At 41.4% G+C, this 21,771-nt stretch overlaps 1 protein-coding gene across 1 annotated transcript in view; it reads right to left on the reverse strand.

The window, feature by feature from the left end:
• USP13 (ubiquitin specific peptidase 13) overlaps positions 1–21,771 on the reverse strand; it is a 154,386-nt gene that overhangs the window by 709 nt on the left and 131,906 nt on the right. The window contains exons 18-20 of the mRNA XM_003794274.2: positions 20,261–20,427; positions 18,289–18,442; positions 3,800–3,884 (exon numbers count right to left, since the gene is read on the reverse strand). Of these exons, the coding sequence (XP_003794322.2) occupies positions 3,800–3,884; positions 18,289–18,442; positions 20,261–20,427 (406 nt within the window). The remainder of the gene's footprint in view (positions 1–3,799; positions 3,885–18,288; positions 18,443–20,260; positions 20,428–21,771) is intronic.

A 21,771-nucleotide genomic window follows, 5' to 3' on the forward strand; every position in this document is an offset into this window, starting at 1 on the left:
AAAAAAAAAAAAAAAAGAAAGAAAGAAAGAAAGAAAGAAAAAAACTGAGTTGAAGAATCATGTGCAACATTTATTCACCCTTAGGTATGAAACTAGCCAAAATTCAGAATTAAACATCCATCCCATTAACTGTTACCTGGTTATTAAAATTTCTTTCTTTCTTTTCTTTTTTTTTTTGAGACAAAGTCCCTTCTGTCACCTTGGGTAGAGTGCCTCATTATAGCTCACAGCAAACTCAAACAATCCTCCTGTCTCAGCCTCCTGAGTAGCTAGGACTACAGGCACCCACCACAACACCCGCTAATTTTTCTATTTTTAGTAGAAACACGGTCTCACTTTTGCTCAGGCTGCTCTTGAACTCTTGACCTAAAGTAATCTACCCACCTTAGCTTCCCAAAGTGCTTAAATTACAGACCTGAGCCATCATGCTTGACCAGGACTATTAAAATTTCAAAAAATATTTAGTGAAGTAAGAAAATAATGTCAATATAATATGCAGTAGTATGTATGTACTCTGCACCCACTTTAAGCTTCTAGGAAAGCTATAAATACATATGCAACGTACATGTAATATGTGTAAATGTACGCCCTCCTCCAGTGAGACCAATAAAACAAAATAGGGCGGCACCTGTGGCTCAGTGGGTAGGGCACTGGCCCCACATACCAAGGGTGGCAGATTTGAACCTGGTCCCGGCCAAACTGCAACAAAAAAAATAGCCAGGCATTGTGGTGGGTGCCTGTAGTCCCAACTACTCAGGAGGCTGAGGCAAGAGAATCACTTAAGTTCAGGAGTTGGAGATTGCTGTGAGCTGTGTGACACCACAGCACTCTACTGAGGGCCATAAATTGAGCCTTGAGACTCTGTCTCTTAAAAAAAAAAAAAAAGAACAATATGTTATTTTCTTGGTTATCATCAGGCTTCCAGTGTGCATATTCTTGGTATGTTTCTGTATTTTAGAAACTTTTTACAATGAATTTCATAGCTTTTTAAATTATATTAAGCTATTTTTCCTTAAAAAATTATTTTTGAAAGAGTTATCATGCGTGGCAATAAGAATTCCCTATAAATATAAGACCCTGTGCTCATCTATTTTATTAATCTAAAAGTTGCAAAGATAAAAGCAGAGACAGAGCAAAAAAGAGCACAGTCAAGGCTGGGTGGGAAATGGCCACTCCTTCGGTGGAAGCTGTGGAGCGTGAGGCTATACTAACGTGTCCTCCCAGTGTCCCCAAGGCCTGAGCGCTGCCCCACCAGGTACACTAACCCACAGAGCTACAGGGAGGGCCCTACACACACTGACCCCTTGGCGGTGGGTGGTGGGCGGTGGGTGGGGCAGGAGATCCAGCCCAGGGAGGAGGCTCTGTAAAGAGCAGCAGCATTCTAGTCTGTACCTGCCTCACTCTCGGATCACTGCACACCTAACAATCCTGCTTAAGAAGCCAGGAAGCCAGGAAACCAGAAAAATACCCACATAGCTAAGGCAGTTCTTACTAATAAAAACAAAGCTAGGGGCATCAGCATATCAGACTTGAGGCTGTAGTACGAGGCCATCGTGGTCAACACAGCATGGTACTGGCACGAAAATAGAGACATGGACATTTGGAATTGAATAGAAACCAGGAAATGAAACTAACATCTTCTAACACCTAATCTTTAATAAACCAAACAAGAACGTCCATTGGGGAAAGACTCCCTATTCAATAAATGGTGCTGGGAGAGCTGGATATCCACATGTAAAAGACTGAAACTGGATCCACACCTTCCTCCACTCACAAAAATTGATTCAAGATGGATAAAGGACTTAAATTTAAGGCATGAAATGATAAAAGTCCTCAAAGGAAGCATAGGAAAAACACTGGAAGATACTGGCTTGGGGAAAGACTTCATGAAGAAGACTTCTGTGGCAATTGCAACAACAAAAATAAACAAATGGGACTTAACTAAACTGAAAAGCTTCTGTATAGCTAAGGAGACAACAACCAAAGCAAACAGACAACCTACGCAATGGGAAAGGATATTTGCATATTTTGAATCAGACAAAAGCTCGATAGAGAACTCAATCCACATGAAAAAAACCAACAATCCCATATACCAATGGGCAAGAATGATGAATAGAACCTTCTCTAAAAAAGACAGACCAATGGTGAACAAACATGAAAAAATGTTCATCATCCCTGATTATTAGAGAAATGCAAATCAAAACCACCCTGAGATACCATCTAACCCCAGTGAGAATGGCCTATATCACAAAATCTCAAAACTGCAGATGCTGGCGTGGATGCGGAGAGAAGGGTGCACTTTTACACGGCCAGTGGGACTGCAAACTAATATGACCTTTTTGGAAGGAGGTATGGAGAACTCTCAAAGAACTCAAGCTAGACCTCCCATTTGATCCTGCAATCCCATTACTGGGTATCTACCCAGAAGGGAAAAAATCCTTTTACCATAAGGATACTTGCATTAGACGGTTTTTGCAGTTCAGTTTACAATCACCAAAATTTGGAAACAGCCTAAATATCCATCAACCCAGGAACTGGATTAACTAGCTGTGGTATATGTACACCATGGAATACTATTCAGCCATTACAAAAGATGGAGACTTTATATCCTTTGTATTAACCTGGATGGAAGTGAAACACATTATTCTTAGTAAAGCATCACAGGAATGGAGAAGCAAGAATCCTATGGACTCAGCTCAGCACCTATAGCTCAAGTGGCTAAGGCACCAAGCCACATACACCAGAGTGGGCAGGTTCAAATCCAGCCCGGGCCTGCCAAACAACAAGGACAACTACAAACAAAAAATAGCTGGGTGTTGTGGCTGGTGTCTGCAGTCCCAGCTACTTGGGAGGCCAAGGCAAGAAAATCGCTTAAGCCTAGGAGCTGGAGGTTACTGTGAGCTGTGATGCCATGGCACTCTACCCAGGGTGACAGCTTGAGGCTCTGTCTCAAAAAAAAAAAGAATCCTATGGACTCAATCCTAGTTGATGACCTAGGACATGGTAGAGGTTGAGGGAAGGGAAGAGCAGAGAGAGGAGAGGAGAGGGAGGGAGAGGGGTAGAGGAAGGGAAAAGCAGAGAGAGGGAGGGGCAGTGAGAAGGTCACAGTGTGTGACATAACTTTTGGGGCGGGACACAATTATAAGAGGGACTTTACCTAACAAATGCAATCAATGTAACCTGGATCTTTGTGCCCGCAATGAATCCCCAATAATAAAAAAGAAAGAAAGATGCCATGAAGCCAACTGCAAGGCTGCAATCAGCACTGAAGATTTAGAGCTGCCAAACAAAACACAGGTTCCCAGTTAAATCTGAGTATCAGGTAAGCAATAAATAATTGTAGCATAAGTATGTTACATTTATCCCACACAATATTTGGGACACTCAGTATTTGAAATACATACGTATATGTGCTAAAATATTATTTGTTATTTATGTAAAATGTAATAGGACATCCTGGTTTTGTTGTTTTGTTGAGTAAACTTGGCAGTCCCTATGGAGCTTCCAAACATGGCATATATTTTGCTGCTCCATGCGTCTATTTTGGGAGGTCACCATGGTATGTGGTTGAACATGACTTTGAATACCAGCTCTGACACAGCTACTTACTAACTAAAGTCAAGCTACTCATCTTCCCTGAGCCTCAGAGGTGTCCTGATGTAGTAAGAGTTTATTCCTTATAAGACTAAGGGGAGAGGAAAACCAAATGAGGTAACACATGGTGCACCACTAGGGTGTCTGGTGCACAGTAGGTGCTCAAGAAAACATAGCTATTGTACACCTGCTTAAAAAGACTCACCTCCCTTCCTTCTTGATATGGCAAACATAATGGCCACTCATTGTAGATGTTCCCATGTGACTGATGAACGCAAATAATTCATACACTGTAGAAGAGGAGACAATTCAGTTATAAAACAGCATTTCTAGAATCAAGAGCACTTCTGAACAGAAGTTAAGATCAACAGTAGTATAATCCAGCAATGCTTGGATTAGAAAAGCAGTCTATTTACCTTGCTATGTTTATACACACTAAATTCAATCTTCAAATTCATGATAACAAAAGCAGAACTTAAACTGCCGAAGCACAATTAGTGTTAAATTGAAGTCTAGAAGGGGATTAAAAATCCTACAACCCAGTCAGGTGGCAGCTCATGGGTCTAAAATGGTAATCCTGGTTCTGTCACTGTCACAGCAGATGGTGGACAAGTGGTTTCCTCTTGCTAAGCCTGTTTCTTCATGGAAATTAAAAAAAAAAAAAAAAAACCCCACTTTGTTACAGAGTTGTATGAGACTTAAATGAGCAATTCAGACTAAAATGCCATACAAATGTCAGAATTAGAAGGAAGAAAGCAGATAGCTGTTTTCATTTCCAGAAGAGATAATGCATCCCTCAAGATTTCTGACTTGCCCTTGATTACATCTATGTGGGACCAAACTCCAGACTTCAAGCTTCCCCAACAAGGAAAAATATAGCCTCTTAGAGGAGGAGACCAGTTAACAAGGACCTCCTGCCGTCAAACCCAGAAGTCTGTATCAAATCTGTGTTGAATCAATCTCAGTTTGTATTCTTTCAGCTAATTCTAGACCCACAGAACATAAATGGGTTCCATGGACTAGTTACCACTCCATTCAGCAAACTGTTACAGACCACAATGAGATAGAACCAACATTCAATGCATTTACAAGCTTTTATAGTAATTGATAGTAGCATGTATGTATGTTGGATTTAATAAAGAAAAAAATGAGCTTGCAAAGTGATTTTTCTAATACTTTTTTATGTGAAAATATTAGAATACATTTATTTTTTCTTTTAATTATAAATTTATGACAGATCTCAGAAAGTGTTCATTAGGAATTCATAGAGGCAAAATGTAAATTTCCACAATCATTTATATATTTTTTTAAAGTTTGTAGGAAACATCCACAGATGCCACTTTCTTTTTTTTCTTTTTTTATTAAATCATAGCTGTGTAAATTAATGCAATTATGGGGTACAATGTGCTGGTTTTATATACAATTTGAAATACTTCCATCAAACTGGTTAACATAGCCTTTGCCGCATTTCCTTAGTTATTGTGTTAAGACATTTATATTCTACACTTAGTAGATTTCACATGTACCCTTGTAAAATGCACCATAGTGTGGTCCCACCAGTTACCCTCCTTCCACCCATCCTCCCCCCTTTTCTCCCCTCCCCTTCCTCTTTCCCCTTCATCTTGGGCTGTAGTTGGGTTATAGCTTTCATATGAAAGTGTGGGTGTTTATAAATTGGTTTCATAGTAGGGCTGAGTACCCTGGATAACTTTTCTTCCATTCTTGAGATACTCTGCTGAGAAGAATATGTTCCAGCTCCATCCATGTAAACATTAAAGAGGTAAAGTCTCTATCCTTTTTAAGGCTGCATAATATTCCATGGTGCACATATACCACAATTTATGAATCCACTCATGGGTTGAAAATGTATTTCTTCTGGACAGACCCTATCTTTCACTCCTCTCTCTCCCATTCTTTCTCTCTTGCTTTTCACTCATGCTCACTCACTCAGCTGCCAATCCCCAGTACTCATCTTACTCTTCAGCATCGGAACACACTGTTGATCAGCTTTTCCTTTCTCAAATATGTACGAGCTCCCAGGACGTGGCTCTTGTAATGTGCCAGCTGCCTCACTGCTTGCTCCGTATTTGTCTCCTTTGCTGGTTCTTCCTCATCTCCCTGACCTCTGAATGTTGATGACCTGGGTTCAGACCCTTTCCCCTGCACTCCACCCAGACACTCTCTCTGAGTGGTGTCATCTAATCTCATGTCAATAAGTAATTTTGTTTGCTTAATTTCATTTTCTGAATGTTCATTGCTAGTATATAAAAATACATCTGAATTTTGTACATTGATCTTGTTTCCTGCAACCTTGCTGAACCCATTTATTAGTTTTAAGATTTTTAGTGGATTCCTTAGGATGCTCTAAATAAAAACTTATGTGAATTGCAAATAGAGACAGTCTGGCTTCTTCCTTGATAATGTGGATGCCTTTTATCTTTTTTCTTGCCTCCTATACAATGTTAAAGAGAAGTGAAGACATCCTCATCTTCTTCCTGATTTGAGGAGGAAAGTGTTTAGTCTTTCACATTAAGTATGATGTGAGCTGTGGATTTTTGTACATACCCATTACAAAGTTGAGAAGTCCCCTTCTATTTCTAGTTTGTTAGGCATTCTTCTCCCACCCTTATCAATCTTAGTCAATGATAAGTCTAGTCTTCCAGTAACTCAGGGAAAAAAATCTTGACTTCTCTCTCACATTCTTTATATCTGCTCAGTCCATCAGCAGATAATGATGGTCAGTAGTTTCTTCAAAATATATTCAGAATCCAACCACTTCTTACCACCTCCATTAGTAACCAAGTCACCATAGTCTCTTATCTAAATTATTACAACAACCTTTTAACTGGGCTCCCTGCTTTCTCTCGTGTTCCCTACCAGCATGGCTGCCAAACCAGTCTTTTTTTTTAATGGAAGTTAATTATGGTCATTACTCTCCCCAGTAGCCCTCCAGTAGCTTCCTGTATCTCAGAGTGAAATCTTCCTCCTGCAAGGCAACACCCAGCATGTCCCAGCCTTCAAGCCTTTTTACCTACTACTTCTCTGTCTCAAACTCTCTTTTTTCAGATGTCACATGACTCTCACTTCGCTGAGGTGTTTCGTTAAATATCACCTCATCAAAGAGGCCTTTCTGAACCACCCTTAAAAATAATAACCCTCCCCCCACACCCACCCACCCAGGGTCCTTATTCTGCTTTCCTGTACATACAGCAGAAGTAACAACTGCCAAGCCACATACTTCCCTGGGCATTTATCTGTTGTCCATCTCCTTTTACCCTGGGCTAGAATATACCTCCACACAGGTGGGAGTTTTTTCTTTACTGGAAAGAGTCCAAGCACAGAATACAATGCTGGGCATGTGGTAGGCACTTCATAAGTATTTGCTGGATATATAAATAAATAAGTGAATGAAAAAATGACCCTTCACTCCATTTCCTGGCTTGTTTTTATACCTTGTTATATTATACAAATCTTTATACATATAGGAGTATAAACTAGAGAAATAATTAATCAGAAACAAACCAGGGAGAATGGCCTTTCCCATCATTTACTAAGTTTCTGTTACTAGATGTCATGAACATTGACAAAAAAAATCCCAAATTTGAAACCAGAAGCCAGGCAGAAACGGTTGTGAATGACAATGGTACTTATTTTTTGCAACAGTGATCTAGGGACCTGGCTCTCGTCTGCCCTCCTATTGGCCTTCCCCACTAAGAACCTGTCCCTACTCACTCAGAATGCCTGGTACTTATTTTTTGCAACAGTGATCTAGGGACCTGGCTCTCGTCTGCCCTCCTATTGGCCTTCCCCACTAAGAACCTGTCCCTACTCACTCAGAATGCAAGACAGGGTGTGAGCTGAGGGAGACCTTTCCATGTTTCTCGAGGTCTATTTGTTTTTAAGTGCTTCTGGAGGAATTCTACATCAAATTCCAAACCTTCCATCTGAGAAACAGTGCTGCTATGCTGCTGCCCTCTAAAAATTTCCATAAAATACAGAAAGGACATAGTCCAATTGAGGGTTTTCCCCCAAGAAACTGCCCGTCCCCCCAAACACTGACTTCAGCAATTCAACAGAGTATTTAATGAGCGCTTCCCACCATGAGGCAGGGTCACTCAGCAAAACAGCCAACAGGCTGACAGAAACAGAGAAATGACAAATCCATACATCGCAATACACCCCCAAATATTATTAAGAACCCAAAGGTGTTTTTCCCTCTTTGGTTAAAACAATTTCTGCATATGCTGAGAATCATAAGAATAAAATTTTAAAGGCACCATAAATCTTAGTTCTATAATTAAAATTAACCAATTTAAGCAACTATTCCATGCATTATTCACGACCTCCTGCTAGGAACCAATAGCAAAAAAAAAGAATCTCTTTTGGTTTGGCACCTAGCTCAATGGTTAGGGTCCCAGTCATAGGTACCAGGGTTGGTGGGTTCAAACCTGGCCAGAGCCTGCTAAACAACAATGACAAGAATAACAAAAAAATAGCTGGGCATTGTGGCAGGTGCCTATTGCCCCAGCTACTTGAGAGGCTGAGGCAAGAGAATCCCTTAAACCTAAGAGTTTGAGGTTGCTGCGAGCTATGACACAACAGCACTCTACCAAGGGCAACACAGTGAAACTCTGTCTCGAAAAAAAAGAATCTCTTTCAATACATTTACAAAAACTAAACAGGTAATAAATTTCAATTTATATTTGTTTCCAAATAGAAAGTCAAACTGTATAAACCAGACAGGGAAGCTACTACTGATTCTTCTCCAAGTTCCCAGAGACCTTCCCAAAGGAAAAAATAAACATAAATAAAAAATATAGTGGGTGTGTCTGTGTGCGTGTGTATCACTGCAAAACACACTCCAAAAAAAAAAAGAACTAAAAAAAAAAATTAGAAACCTCTTCTTATGTAAATTTAAAAGGTAGTTTGAGATCAGGTAAACATTTCAGAAATGCTGACTTTGAAAATAGAAGAACTAGAAATCTGACAAAATCACTCTGCCCCACACCTTGTGGATAGAGTCTTTCTAAATGGTCAGATTAAAAGCATCTGTAACTAGCATTCTCCTCCCTGCAAAAGGCGTCCTTTTTGAACTCGAGGAAAATCTTTCCAATGTGAAGATTCTTAATATCAAATTTCATCACTATCAACCCATCCAACATAACAGCAATTACACTCTCTGATTTTGTTCTTTGAGACATCACTATCAGAGAAATTATACGGAACTTAGAAGGTATAAGAGGCAGGCAGCATGCGCTTCCAATGTCATCTGGAGGAAAAGCCACTCAAAAATTGTATAGGGAAGGAACTGGCAAATACCCACTGGTGAAACCTGGCCCACAGTCGGTTTCTGTAGTTCTGAGAAGAGGGAGAAAAAGGTCTCTGGCCCTGAAACATTATTATCTGGCCCTTTAGAGAAGGTTTGCTGGCTCTTGGTCTGGGAGGATTACACTTAGTTCATCTCACTGCTTGCCATTTTTTAAACACCTCATACTTGGTGAAGCTACTTGTTAAACTTATAGATTTTTGTCTGTTAAGGATACAAAAACTTTCTCTCCACTTGAACACATAACCTCAAGGATTTATGGTCCTGATAGACACTAATTTTTAATCTAACCCACCAATTTCATCCTGACATTTCTTTATTAAACTGTCTTTACATATATTCTGGCTTCACAGATGTTTTTAAACCAGTAATAACATCTGACTGGTTCTTCCATTAATAAAAGAGTTAAAGAAAATCCATCATATGTGCTCATTTACTTAAGTTATAATTTTGCCTTTTTGAAAATTATGCTTTAACAACACACAGTGACCAAAAGCAACACTAAATCCAGGAGTGGCGTTAAATGACTTTACTTTTATAAGCTATTACAGCATCTACACGTTTTACAAAGTAGTGGCAACTCACAAGAGCATGACAGGTTGTTTAGTTAGTCTGCAGAGTGTGTTACAGAGACATCAAAAGAAACAACCATCAAGACCCCGGAGTCCACAGTCTCCTGACGAGATAAAGTGGGTTCTTAATCCAATCTTTCTAACTTGAATAATTTGTATCATTACTTGTCCCTAACTTCTTCTGTACCACAAGGGGTAAATAAGGCCCTCAATTTACTAATATTTGACTCCTAAGCACCCTACATCTGCAAACACTCCCCCACCAACAGCTTGCTTTCCCTCATCCCTGCTCTGAGGGAGAAAAAAAAAAAATCTGTGAGGGGAGGTGGAGAAAAAAGGATCTGGGTAAATCAATGACTTCTTTTATTTACTTATCTACTTTTTTAGAGACAAAGTCTCACTTTATCACCCTCTTTAAAGTGCAGTGGCATCACAGCTCATAGCAACCTCCAACTCCGGGGCTTAGGCAATTCTGCCTCAGCCTCCCTAGTAGCTGGGACTACAGGCGCCCACCACAACACCCAGCTATTTTTTTGTTGCAGTTTGGCCGGGGCTGGGTTTGAACCTGCCACCCTCGGTATATGGGGCCGGTGCCTTACCCACTGAGCCGCGGGTGCCTTACCCACTGAGCCACAGGCGCCACCCATAAAATCAATAACTTCTTAAGTGAGCTGACAACACAGAATTTTAAAGCATCTACAAATTAACTCTCCCCACTCACAGCATCTCAACATTAAGTTCTATTTGGAGTCTCTATAATAATATTTCACACTCCAAATATAAAACATTTCCCTCCCCGTTTAACAATTCTCAATGATTTTGTACTTCAATGTAAATTAGTTTACTCCACAGAGTAGCTTTCTCTTTCAACAGCACCACTGAAAACATGGGAATTGCAACCAGGGCTAAGTGGGATGGGAATTAGAGCCCAGGCATGAAGCAAGTTTATGTCACTCCCAAGTGACCACTGGGGGACAGCATCCCTGAGGAGCTGTATCTCTGGTTCTCCAGATCCTCTTTTGGGCGACATTTCTTTGGGAGCTCAGCACAGTAGGAGCCCCCATTACGTACAGACCACATCTCTCTGCTCCCTAGCAGGAGAATCTCAGCTGCAGCAGGAGACGTTTAAACCATTACAGCAATGTGGCTGAGGGAGCCAGAGCAGGTTTTGAGTAATCACAGCCTAATCGCAAGTTAATTACACCAGCAATCAGTGAGTTCTTTAAAAAAAAAAAAATTAAACACTCTTTAAGTGCAACACAAAAACAGAAATGATTCTGCAAAGAGCAGAAACCCAGACAGGTCAGAGTGAAGGCCTGATTTCCCACTGTTCTAAATTTTTTTTTTAACTCAACAGAAAGTTAGGTGCTAGTCCTAAAATGTTCAGCATGTGGCAATAAAGAGCCTGCTGAAAAACAGACTGTCGCCTTCCTGTTCCAATACAAAATGTGAGGTGATCAGATCCCAGTAATATATTTTTGGTGCTGCTTCAATTGCCAGGGGATCCTCTTCATAAGTAAAGCAAACAGACAGCCTTTAGAACGGGAGAAGATATTTTGCAGTTTATGTTTCTGACAAAGGTCTGATAACTAGAATCAACAGAGAACTCAAATTAATCAATAAGCAAAGAACAAACAACCCCTTCTCTTTGTGGACAAGAGACTTGAACAGAAACTTCTCTGAAGATGATGGCAAATGGCCAACATACACATGAAAAAACGTTCATCATCTTTAATCATCAGAGAAATGTAAACCAAAACCACTCTGAGCTATCACCTAACTCCAGTAAGATTAGCCCACATCACAAAATCCCAAAACTGCAGATGTTGGCGTGAAATGTGGAGAAAAGGGAACACTTCTACACTGCTGGTGGGAATGCAAACTAATACAGCCATTTTGGAAAGAAGTATGGAGAATCCTCATGGAACTAAAAGTTGACCTACTGTTTGATCCTGCAATATCATTACTAGGCATCTACCTAGATGAACAAAAATTATTTTACAACAAAGACATTTGCACCAGAATGTTTACTGCAGCCCAATTCATAACTGCCAAGTCGTGGAAGCAACCCAAATACCCATCAACTCAGGACTGGATTAACAAATTGTGGTATATCATACCATGGAATACTATGCAGCCATAAAAGAGGGAGACCTTACATCTTTTATGTTTACCTGGATGGAGCTGGAACATATTCTTCTTAGTAAAGTATCTCAAGAATGGGAAAAAAAAAGGGTGGCACCTATGGCTCAATGGGTAGGGTACCAGCCCCATATACCAACAGTGGTGGGTTCAAACCTAGCCCCGGCCAGCTAAAACAGCAGTGATAACTGCTGAGCATTGTGGCGGGTGCCTGTAGTCCCAGCTACTTGAGAGGCTGAGGCAAGAGAATCACTCAAGCCCAAGAGTTGGAGGTTGCTGTGAGCTGTGATACCACAGCACTCTACTAAGGGCAATAAAATGAGACTGTCTCAAAAAAAAAAAAAAAAAGAATGGAAAAAAAGTATCCAATGTACTCAATACTATTATGAAACCAATACATAAACGCTTACACATTTGTATGAATGATAAACACAAATATAGTCCAGAAAGAAAGAGGGGACAGGAGGGGGCGTGGAGGGGGGGAAGGAGGGCAAGTAGGAAGGAGGGTACTGGGTGAGATCTCACCTAATGTGCACAGTGCAAGGGCACACTTCAAAACAACTAACAGAAGATTATAAATGTCTTAACACAAAAACAAGTGAGGTGATGGTTATGTTAATTAGTTTGATTTAAGCATTTTACGTTGTCTATCAAATCATCACATTGTATCCCATAAATGTATACAGTTATGCTTTGATAAAAATTAAGAAAAAAAAACGTGAGGTGAGATGACTCGACGGGGGTAAAGGAGAAAGTACATGGGCTTCAAAATCAGACAGGCTTGAAGTCCAGCCAGGTCTAACGAACCTTGTAACTTGTCACCACATCCCCACCTGAGTACCCACCTGTGAGCAGTGAAGGAAAAGTGCCTGTCACCCGTCAGCACTCAAGAAACAAGTGACAGCCACTACTTCGTCACGTGCCCAGAGGCCAACCCTTTTAAGTGAATTGATACTGAACCATTTCAATAAGCTTCCTCATTCAGAAAGACAAGTAGTTTTGTTTTGTTTTTTTCTAGTTTTTGGCCGGGGCTGGGCTTGAACCCACCACCTCTGGCTTATGGGGTCAGCACCCTACTCCTTTGAGCCACAGGCGCCGCCCAGAAATAGCGATTTTTTAATTAATATAGTCCCTAAAGGAGGAATTTGATACAAGTGCTTCTTTAATCTCTGTCCTTTTCTGCGTTTTCTTCTGATTCAAACATCTACCTCGTTATTTTCAGTGTTAAGCTGGTCTGATGAGGTCCCAGTAGCCACCCGCCTCCTTACAGTACTAACAAGCTAATGCTGCTTTTAAGGTGGTAGTTCTCAAATGTTAGCTGCTCCAGAATCCCTTGAAGGGCCTGTTAAAACATAGCTTGCTGGGCCTCCCCAGAGAGTTCCTACTTCAGCAGGCCCAGAAATAACTTGCTTTTCTAATAAGTTCTCATGTGAAGCTGATTCTGCTGGTCCAGACCACACTTGAACTGGTGCTTGGAGTGGACAGGCCCTTCCCTGCCCAGCTTACCCCCAGCCTCCTCTGGGAGGAGGTCATGACCCAAACCTACTCAGTGACTGGTGTAGGACTGGATGCATACAAAGTCTCAGAGTCTCGGGACCTGTGCTGAGACACTTTCTGCCAGATTCTAAACTGGGGAGATGCAGTTGTGGAAGGCACTGGCCACCATCTTCTGCCCAATAGGAAGAGCCTGCCCGGGACTGGAACCAACCCCCATGGGCCCATCCAGATAAAAAGGTTTGAGTCTGAAGTCCAGGCCCCAGGTCCCCTGGGGACCTGCCAGCTTTCATGAGACAATCCTTCCCTCTTTGCTTAGACAAGTTTGTGTCAGATCTCCTGTCATGTACAACAGAACACCAAAACCTAAGGTTGCTTCTGCTTGTTTGGGCTCCTAAACAGCAATGACTCTTAACATTTAATCATACTCAATATCCCTAAGTCAAATATCTCAACCAATTTACCAACCAAAAAAAAGGCTTGGGAAATTAAACAGCCAACTTAAAGAGAACACATATCCCAGGTTAACCTGCAAAAATGTAATGTACTTCCAACCAAACCCCCACAGAATGGCCAATTACAAGATCTGTAACTTTACAAAATTCAGCAGTAATAATTTAGAATGTGCAATGGGGAAATTCTTTTTCATAAATAACACAGAAAATGTGATTCTGAGACATAACTAGACCAGAAAGGCAGAGCATGTTTATGAAGAAAACACCGTAGCTTTGCAGAGAGTGGGAGGGTGAAGTAGACAGGCAGCATGGCATGTTTCTGGTGGGAAAAACTCAATGCCGTAAAACTATCGGGTTCCCAAACTAGCCTACAGTGCAGGAAACTCTCACACAAATCAATAAGAAACAGCTGGCAATCGCAATAAAAACAGGAAAATGGCCAACAGAAATGAGGAAGCCATTAACACAGAAGAAAAACAAGTGGGTAATAAAGACACAAAAAAATGTGAAACATGTTCAACCCAACAGCCCTGCTGGGGAGAGCGGGAAACAGGACGTCACAGATGTCACAGGGCGGCGAGGGTGTGCCCCAGCAGCACTTTGTTTCTGGGGGGCCCTACAATGATAATCTGCATTTTAAAAAAATACAGAAATAAAAAATAAAATAAAATAAAATAAAGAAATAACCTAACAGGGCTCAGGACTATTCATAACAACATGGAAAGAAGGAAGAAAGGAAGGGACGGAGGGACGGAGGGAGGGTGGAGGGGACGGAAGTTAATTAGGTACAGGGTTTATTACCCGGATAGGGGTTAAAAATCAGGCATTGTTGTACTTCTGTGAACCGAATTCAACCTTTAAGAAACTCATCATGTAAAAATCATTGCTGCCATCTTCTGCATGTGGAAATACTTTCATTATCTGAAACTCTTCCTGTAACACTCTAGTCTTTTGTTTAGAAGATACCAAACCCATCTACTGCCATACCACCCTGACCGTGCCCAATCCTGTCTGATCTCAGAAGCTAAGCAGGGTCGGGCCTGGTTAGTACTTGGATGGGAGAAGACACCTAACTGGCCTAACAAATTAGGTATACAAGTTTTGGACATGTTTACAATAAAATACAATTAATATATGTGCAATGATATCTATTCACATATATATACAGTAGACCCAAAGGGGAAAAGTACATTATAAAATACTATGTATAGAATAGAATGTTATATTTTATAAACCAATATAGTTATAGTCATTTGTATATATTTGCATTAAAAAGCCTGAAGAATATAAACAAAACATTATTTTGTGGTCATGCTAGGTAGTAAATTTATAATTTTTAATTTCCTCTTTTCATTCATATTTTCTCAAGCTGCTAAAATTAACACATGCCCCTTTAATTGTAAGAAAGGCAGACAATATAAATGCTATTTTTTTTTTTGAGACAGAGTTTCACTCTGTCCCACTAGGTAGAGTGCCGTAACGTCATAGCTCACAGCAACCTAATCTTGGGCTTAAGTGATTCTCTTGCCTCAGCCTCCCAAGTAGATGGGACTACAGGCGCCCACCACAACACCCGGCTATTTTTAGAGACCGGCTCTTGCTCTGGCTCAGGCTGGTCTCAAACCTGGGAGCTCAGACAATCCACCGGCCTCGGCCTCCCAGAGTGCTAGGATTACAGGCAGGAGCCACCTCGCCTGGCCCATGAATGCTAATTTTTTTATGAAGGAGAAGGAAAGCAATGACTGACATGTGAGTTCCGGTGCGAATACACCCGCAGCAAAGCACAGCGGGTCCTCTTCCCTTTCTTCTGGCTCACGCACTGTAACCCAACGGCGGTTACTGCCAACGGTTACTGGCGATCCGGTAGACAGCACTTAGTGCGGGCAGTGGGAAAGCCACCCCGAGCTTGCTGCCTCCTGGCATCCCTCGAACTCTTCAGTTAGTCACTTAGCTGCTGATCACCTACCATGGGCCAAGCACAGTGCTGGGGGAGCTTGCTTTTTAAAAAATCTGTTCCTTAATGAGACTTAAGACACAGTGAGTGAGTTAGGGTGGTTTCTGCTTCTGCTTCTTCATAATTAGATTTTTCACCTACAACTGCCTTCCTACCCTGCTATCCTGTGTGTGATTTCTGGAAGTGTGTCTCACAGCACTCCTTCCCCACCCTCACTCAGAATCCCCCGAGTCTGACCCACAGTGCTTAAAGGGTGCTTGAAAGCATCAGGAAGGTGGGTGTCCTAGATAAACCTCAAAACCAAGCAGTGCCAGGAATGTCTGTAGCTCAGCATGAGGTACGGTTAAGTCCTGAGAAAGACGGTGTGGGTGAGGAAGGAGGAATCAATCAGTCTTAAACTTCTCAGTGATCCTGAGAAAGCAGCAGGCAGCTGCAGAAGGAACTCCTCCTCCAAAGGTTAGAATAAACTTGACACTGAGCTGAAATGACCTTGAAAAACACTAGGGAACAGATACCAGCACCCTGGTTTCTTGATACAACAATCATATAATAATACAATAAAATTATTATTATAAGATAATAATATAATCATTAGCTCTTTCTACCCTTTGTTGTAACTGCAACTGTGCAGCTGATACTGAACCGAAGAAAAAAAGTATAAAAGAGTTTGGAAAAAACTGTTTCCCTGGAACTCAGCATTTTACACATTGAGGCACCTGAGTTCTCGCTGGCAATTAACAGTTCCTTCCTGTATCGTTGCTGTAAGTGTCTGTCAGTTTTAATTCAACCTTTTCCTGCAACAGCGGCTCTTTACCATCACTGACCATCTGCAAGAGAGGGGCTGGTGCCTTCAAGCGTCATCAGAAGAAAGGAAACCCTTCGGATCAGACCCTCCCTCCCGCTGCAGCCAAATACCTTGGCACCGTTACAACAGCCCCATTTTGTGGTTTGTTTCTTCTGCGAGAAGAACTCATCATCTCCAAAGAAAAGTCTATTATAGAAAATCAATGGAGAGAGAAGCGACGTACACGTAACATGTAATAAATCCTGCTCGTGAATTATTGAGTAACCGGTCCATTACAGCTTTTAATATTTTAGGCAAGCTATTGATTTATGAAAAGTAATATGACTCTAGGAAGCTGAGAGAACTACATCATCCTTTCTTATCCAGTTGAGATTAAAATAATTTCAGTGATGAAATTCCTATTATATATTTTAAAAAAGAAGAGGAAAAAGTTTCCCTCCCATCCCTCTCTCTCTAGTTCTAGATCAAAACATAGATGTTGGGTGTGGTCAGAACGTCATTGACTAGATATGCAACTATATGATTACAAGAATCAATGCTGCTCGTGTGAATTTAAACCCAATTATTATTTTACACAGTGTTTTCTACGTACTAGATACCAGGTGCTTTATAAAAGTAAAATGCCCTTTGCCCTCTACTACCTCCCAATCAAGTGGTAAGCATAGATAATCTACATAAATAATTTTATTGCAAGATCAGTTTGATCCCTCTAATAACAGAATAACTAACCACCCAGTGGCCACGGGCATGGGCTCTGGAGCAGACTGCCTGCACTGGAACTCCCTCACCAGCGACGTGACCTCGACAAGCTTCCCAACCTTCTCTCAGCTTCTCCACCTGTGAAATGAGGATAACGGTGTCTCCCTCATAAGGTTACTCTGAGGATTAACTATGGCACAAATGGAAGCTTGGTTAACACTGGTGTGGTTACTAGCATAAAGGTGAGCACAAGCTGTGATGACCAGGATCTGGGAGTGCAGTCCAGAGAAATGGAATCGGTGGCCGAGCACCAAATAACGGTTAAGAATTTGAAGGTGCAGCGATGGGAGAGAAGGGCATTTCACAAATACGGATTAACCTGAGCCCCGGCCTGCATGTAAGTGAGAAGAGAGGTGGTGACAGCTGAGTAGGCCAGTGGCGTGGCCACTGGACCAGGCCTCCCAGTCGCCACAGGTATTCAGAGGCTGATAAGGAGCATGAGGCAGCCTGGGCCCTGCCTGGAGGCAGTGCTGACTGCCAGGCTCAAGAGCCTGGACATTACTCTGCAGGCCATGACAGCCCCAGAGGTGGGGCAGCACAATGGTGACAAACAGGGATTCTGATGTGAACATTGGCTCCACCTCCTAGAGCTGTGTGACCTTGGGCCACATACTTAATCTCTCTGTGCCTCTACATTCTCACCGGTAAAATCAGCTGAGGTGAGGACTCAATGAGTGTTACATGCAAAGGGCTTGGAACAGTGCCTGGCATACAGTGACATATGTAGCGTTTGCTATTAAAAGACAGAATAATGGCTACAGCATGGGTCCTGGTCATCCTGAAACAGTCCTTCAGGAAGTTCTCAGCAGGTGGTATTAGTAATAGTGCTACATATGGTCAAGGACAAGAGACGGCTGTTCTACTGTTCAAAAAACCACCACAAAAATGAATGCTTTCTTTTTGACAAAAGCTCCCACGGCCCACAAAGAAATTTTACAGAGGAATAAAGTCAAAGCTGACACTAAACTTAAGCAGCCACACTGCTGGGCCCAAGACCTTATCAGACTGAGTCCAAGACATTAGCAGATGGCCATGGCCTGTGCCAGAGGAAAGGCACCAGTTACGGGAAGGTGGGATCCGTGCTCGTTCTGAAGGATGGTCAGAGTTTGGATGTAGTGCTGGGAGGGAAAGGCATGAGCTGAGTGTGCAGTGGTGACGCTCAGACAGCCTCTGAGGCGAGAACTTACTTCCAGACCCATCTTTGACTCTAGGTCCTTCAGGCTTGGCCTCAGAAATAATGTTTGCATTGGCATTATTTTCCATCTCGATCACAAAGTCACTGTCCTCTTCAAACTCAGGGTGGCTGAAGATCCAATCCAGCGCTCTTTCCAGGTTATGATTCTAATGAAAGAAAACATTTTTACAATGCACGTGGTCCTCAGACCATTTGAATCAGATGTCAAGCAGGTAGGGCAGGAAGACCTAAATTCATTAGTCTCTAAGGGCCTCTTCAGAAGTTCTGGCTCTACGTATGAAATGCACGTTCAGTTGGCTCTCTGCCAGTCTCTCTGCTGAGGTCTGTAATTCACAGGGAAATAGTTCTGAGCAGCAGGTCAGCACTCCAAAGCCCGTATCAGTCTTAGCTCAGCATTTCGTAGGTAGATGCTAATAATGACGGGTGCAGAATGCCAAAGGGTGGGCCTAACGTCACACTAATTGCACACACTGCTTTCTCTACCAACCACATTTTCCGCAGATAACTCTGCAAGTCAGAGGGATGAGAATATGAGGACTATGTTAGAGCCTCCTCTCCCTGAATCTTGGTAGAGCGGCTGGACCACAGTAGAGACACAATGCTTTGATTGACGATGACAGCCCTGGTGAGTTAAGTGCAATTGTTTTAAACTGAATCCCACAGAGTTCAAACTAATTGACCATAAGTATATTTCCATCTTCCCCTGTTCATGATATCTCTGGCAGACTAAAGAATAAGTTCAGGTATGGTTTAGATGCGACATCAGATAAGTAAGATAAACAGGGCACAAAATAAGTACCCCCCCCAAAAAAACTCTGGTGGAGATACTTTAAGCATTTTAAACATTCCAGCCACATTCCTATGGGACAATCAAGAGCCACTGTCTGCAAAAAAAAACACCAGGGAAGTTAGGCAAACAATCATCAGTGGCAGACATCCACTCAAAAATGGACTATGGAGTGGTAAGGAAGGATAGGTTATTTTTGTTTAAGGAAGTACTTTCCCTTAATATTAAATAAGTATCTGAAAAAAATTAAAAGAAAACAAAAAAATAAAAAATCCTAAGTTTCCTATCTTCATTTACCCAAAATTTCTTCACCTGCCATCATTGACAATAAAATTTTTAAACAAGAATAAAAACAGGTATCTGCGCTGCAGGAGGAAGATGTCTACATTGCAGTTTCAGGATCCCATCCCTCCTGATAACATCAGCAAGTTCATGACTGTTAGAACCCTCTCCTGCCGCAGAGAGAAACAGGAGCAGAGAATTCAAACAGCCATTCAGTCTTCTATGGGGACTTTTCAGAAACATTTCTCCAAGGTGTCAGTATCAGAAAAGCATTTCTTCTCTTAAAGAACTTTCTTATTATAAGAATACAGAATCTCATGCACCCCTCCTTTCTCTAGGACAGTGGTTCCCAACCTTCCTAATGCCTCCTAATGCTGCAACCCTTTAATACAGTTCCTCATGTTGTGGTGACCCCCAACCATAAAATTATTTTTCTTGCTACTTCATAACTGTAATTTTGCTACTGTTATGAATCGTAATGTAAATATCTGATATGGAGGATGTGTTTTCATTGTTACAAAGGTGTTGTGACCCACAGGTTGAGAACCACTGCTCTAGGGCTAAAAGCAAGCTCCCCATCGAACCTGTGACCCCCTGTTAACAAACAGTGAAGAGGTTACAAAGCTCCTTTCAATGTCAGCCTGTTACCCCAGCTTTCTTATCTCCATATTCTGAAATAATCTCTATCTATATGATTCCCTCCCTCAATTATTTCTTTTGGCTTCACATATACTATATACAAATAAATCTCTGTGGGCCAGAGAGGAGTACAGAGTCAGACAAACATGATTCCAAATGATCAAAGGACACTGGAAGGTCTCATTTGTTACTAACAGAAATACGAACAACCTCCCACCAGAGAAGGGCGTTCACAGGCACACAGTCTCACGCTCACCGTTGCCCGTAGTGCCTGAATGGCCTGATTTCGCTGGAATCCCATGGAGGTGATGATAGCTACAATTTCCTCTGGAGGCTGGTTATCCAATCCAGTAGCACCAAAAAATGAAGCTCCAGCAGAAGCTGCTCCTCCATAACCAGGCATGGTCAATGGTTCAGCAAAATCTAAAAAAAATAAAATAAAAAAATCACACTCAAGCTTTTTTCTTTTCTTTGGTCTTATAATAGACAACACTAAAAAGGAAAAATACCTATAAATGTATAACCATTAAGACAGTCTAGTACTGGCACAAGGACAGATATGTAAATCAACAGAACAGAATTGAGATTCTAGAAATACACCCATTTATCGAAGATTAATTGATTTTCAACAAGACCATTTGGTGAAGAAAAGACAGTCTTTTCAACAAACAAGGCAGAGACAACCAGACATCCACATGCAAAAGAATGAAATTGGACCCCTACCTCACACCATATATAAAACTCAAAATGATCACAGACCAAAAGCAAGAAATAAACCTATAATGCTCTTTGAAGGGGTTGGCTCTCGTAGCTCAGTGTTTAGGGTGCCAGCCACATGTACCAGGGCTGCTGGGTTCAAAACTGGCCAGGGCCTGAAAAAACAATAACAAAAAAACAGCCAGGCACTGTGAGCTGGGATGCCACAGCACTCTACTGAGGGCGACATAGTAAGACTCTCTGTCTCAAAAACAAATACTCTTTGAAGAAAACACAGGAGTAAATCTTTGTGATACTTGGTTAGGCAATGATTTTTTTAGACCAACTCATAAACATAGGTGATAAAAGATTTTTAAAAATAGATAAATTGAACTTCACCAAAATCAAAAATTTTTGTGCTCCAAAGAACACCATCAAGAAAGTGAAAACGCAGCACAATGGAAAATAATATTTGCAAATCACATATCTAAGAAATAGATGCACACAATACAAAAAGAACACTTAGAACTCAACAGTAAAAAGATAACCTCATTAAAAATAAGTAAAGAATTTGAACAGACATTTCTCCAAAGAAGATAAACTAATAGCCAATAAACATATGAAAAGATGCTCAACATCATTATTCACAACCACAAGATACCAATTCACACCTCCTCTAGAATGGCTGTGATGGAAAGGACAAGACTTTGTGGAGAAATTAGATAGACCCCTCATTCATTACGAGTGGGAACGTGAGCTGGTTCAGCCACTAAGTGAAGCAGATCATAGTTCCTAAAAAAGCTAAACACGAAGTTACCATATGACAGAGCAATTCCACCCAACAAGAATTAAAATAAATGTCCTCCTGACACCTTGTATACAACTGTTTATAAAAGGATCATTCATAAAAGTCAAAAGTACCCAAATGTTCACCAATTGATGAAAGAATAAAATGTAGTATGTCGGCTCAGCACCTGTGGCTCAAGTGGCTAGGGTGCCAGCCACATACACCTAAGGTGGTGGGTTCAAATCCAGCCTGGGCCCGCCAAACAACAATGATGGCTGCAACCA

Source organism: Otolemur garnettii, unplaced genomic scaffold, assembly GCF_000181295.1.
Source record: "Otolemur garnettii isolate 467f Iridium unplaced genomic scaffold, OtoGar3 scaffold00078, whole genome shotgun sequence".
Lineage (NCBI taxonomy): Eukaryota > Metazoa > Chordata > Mammalia > Primates > Galagidae > Otolemur > Otolemur garnettii.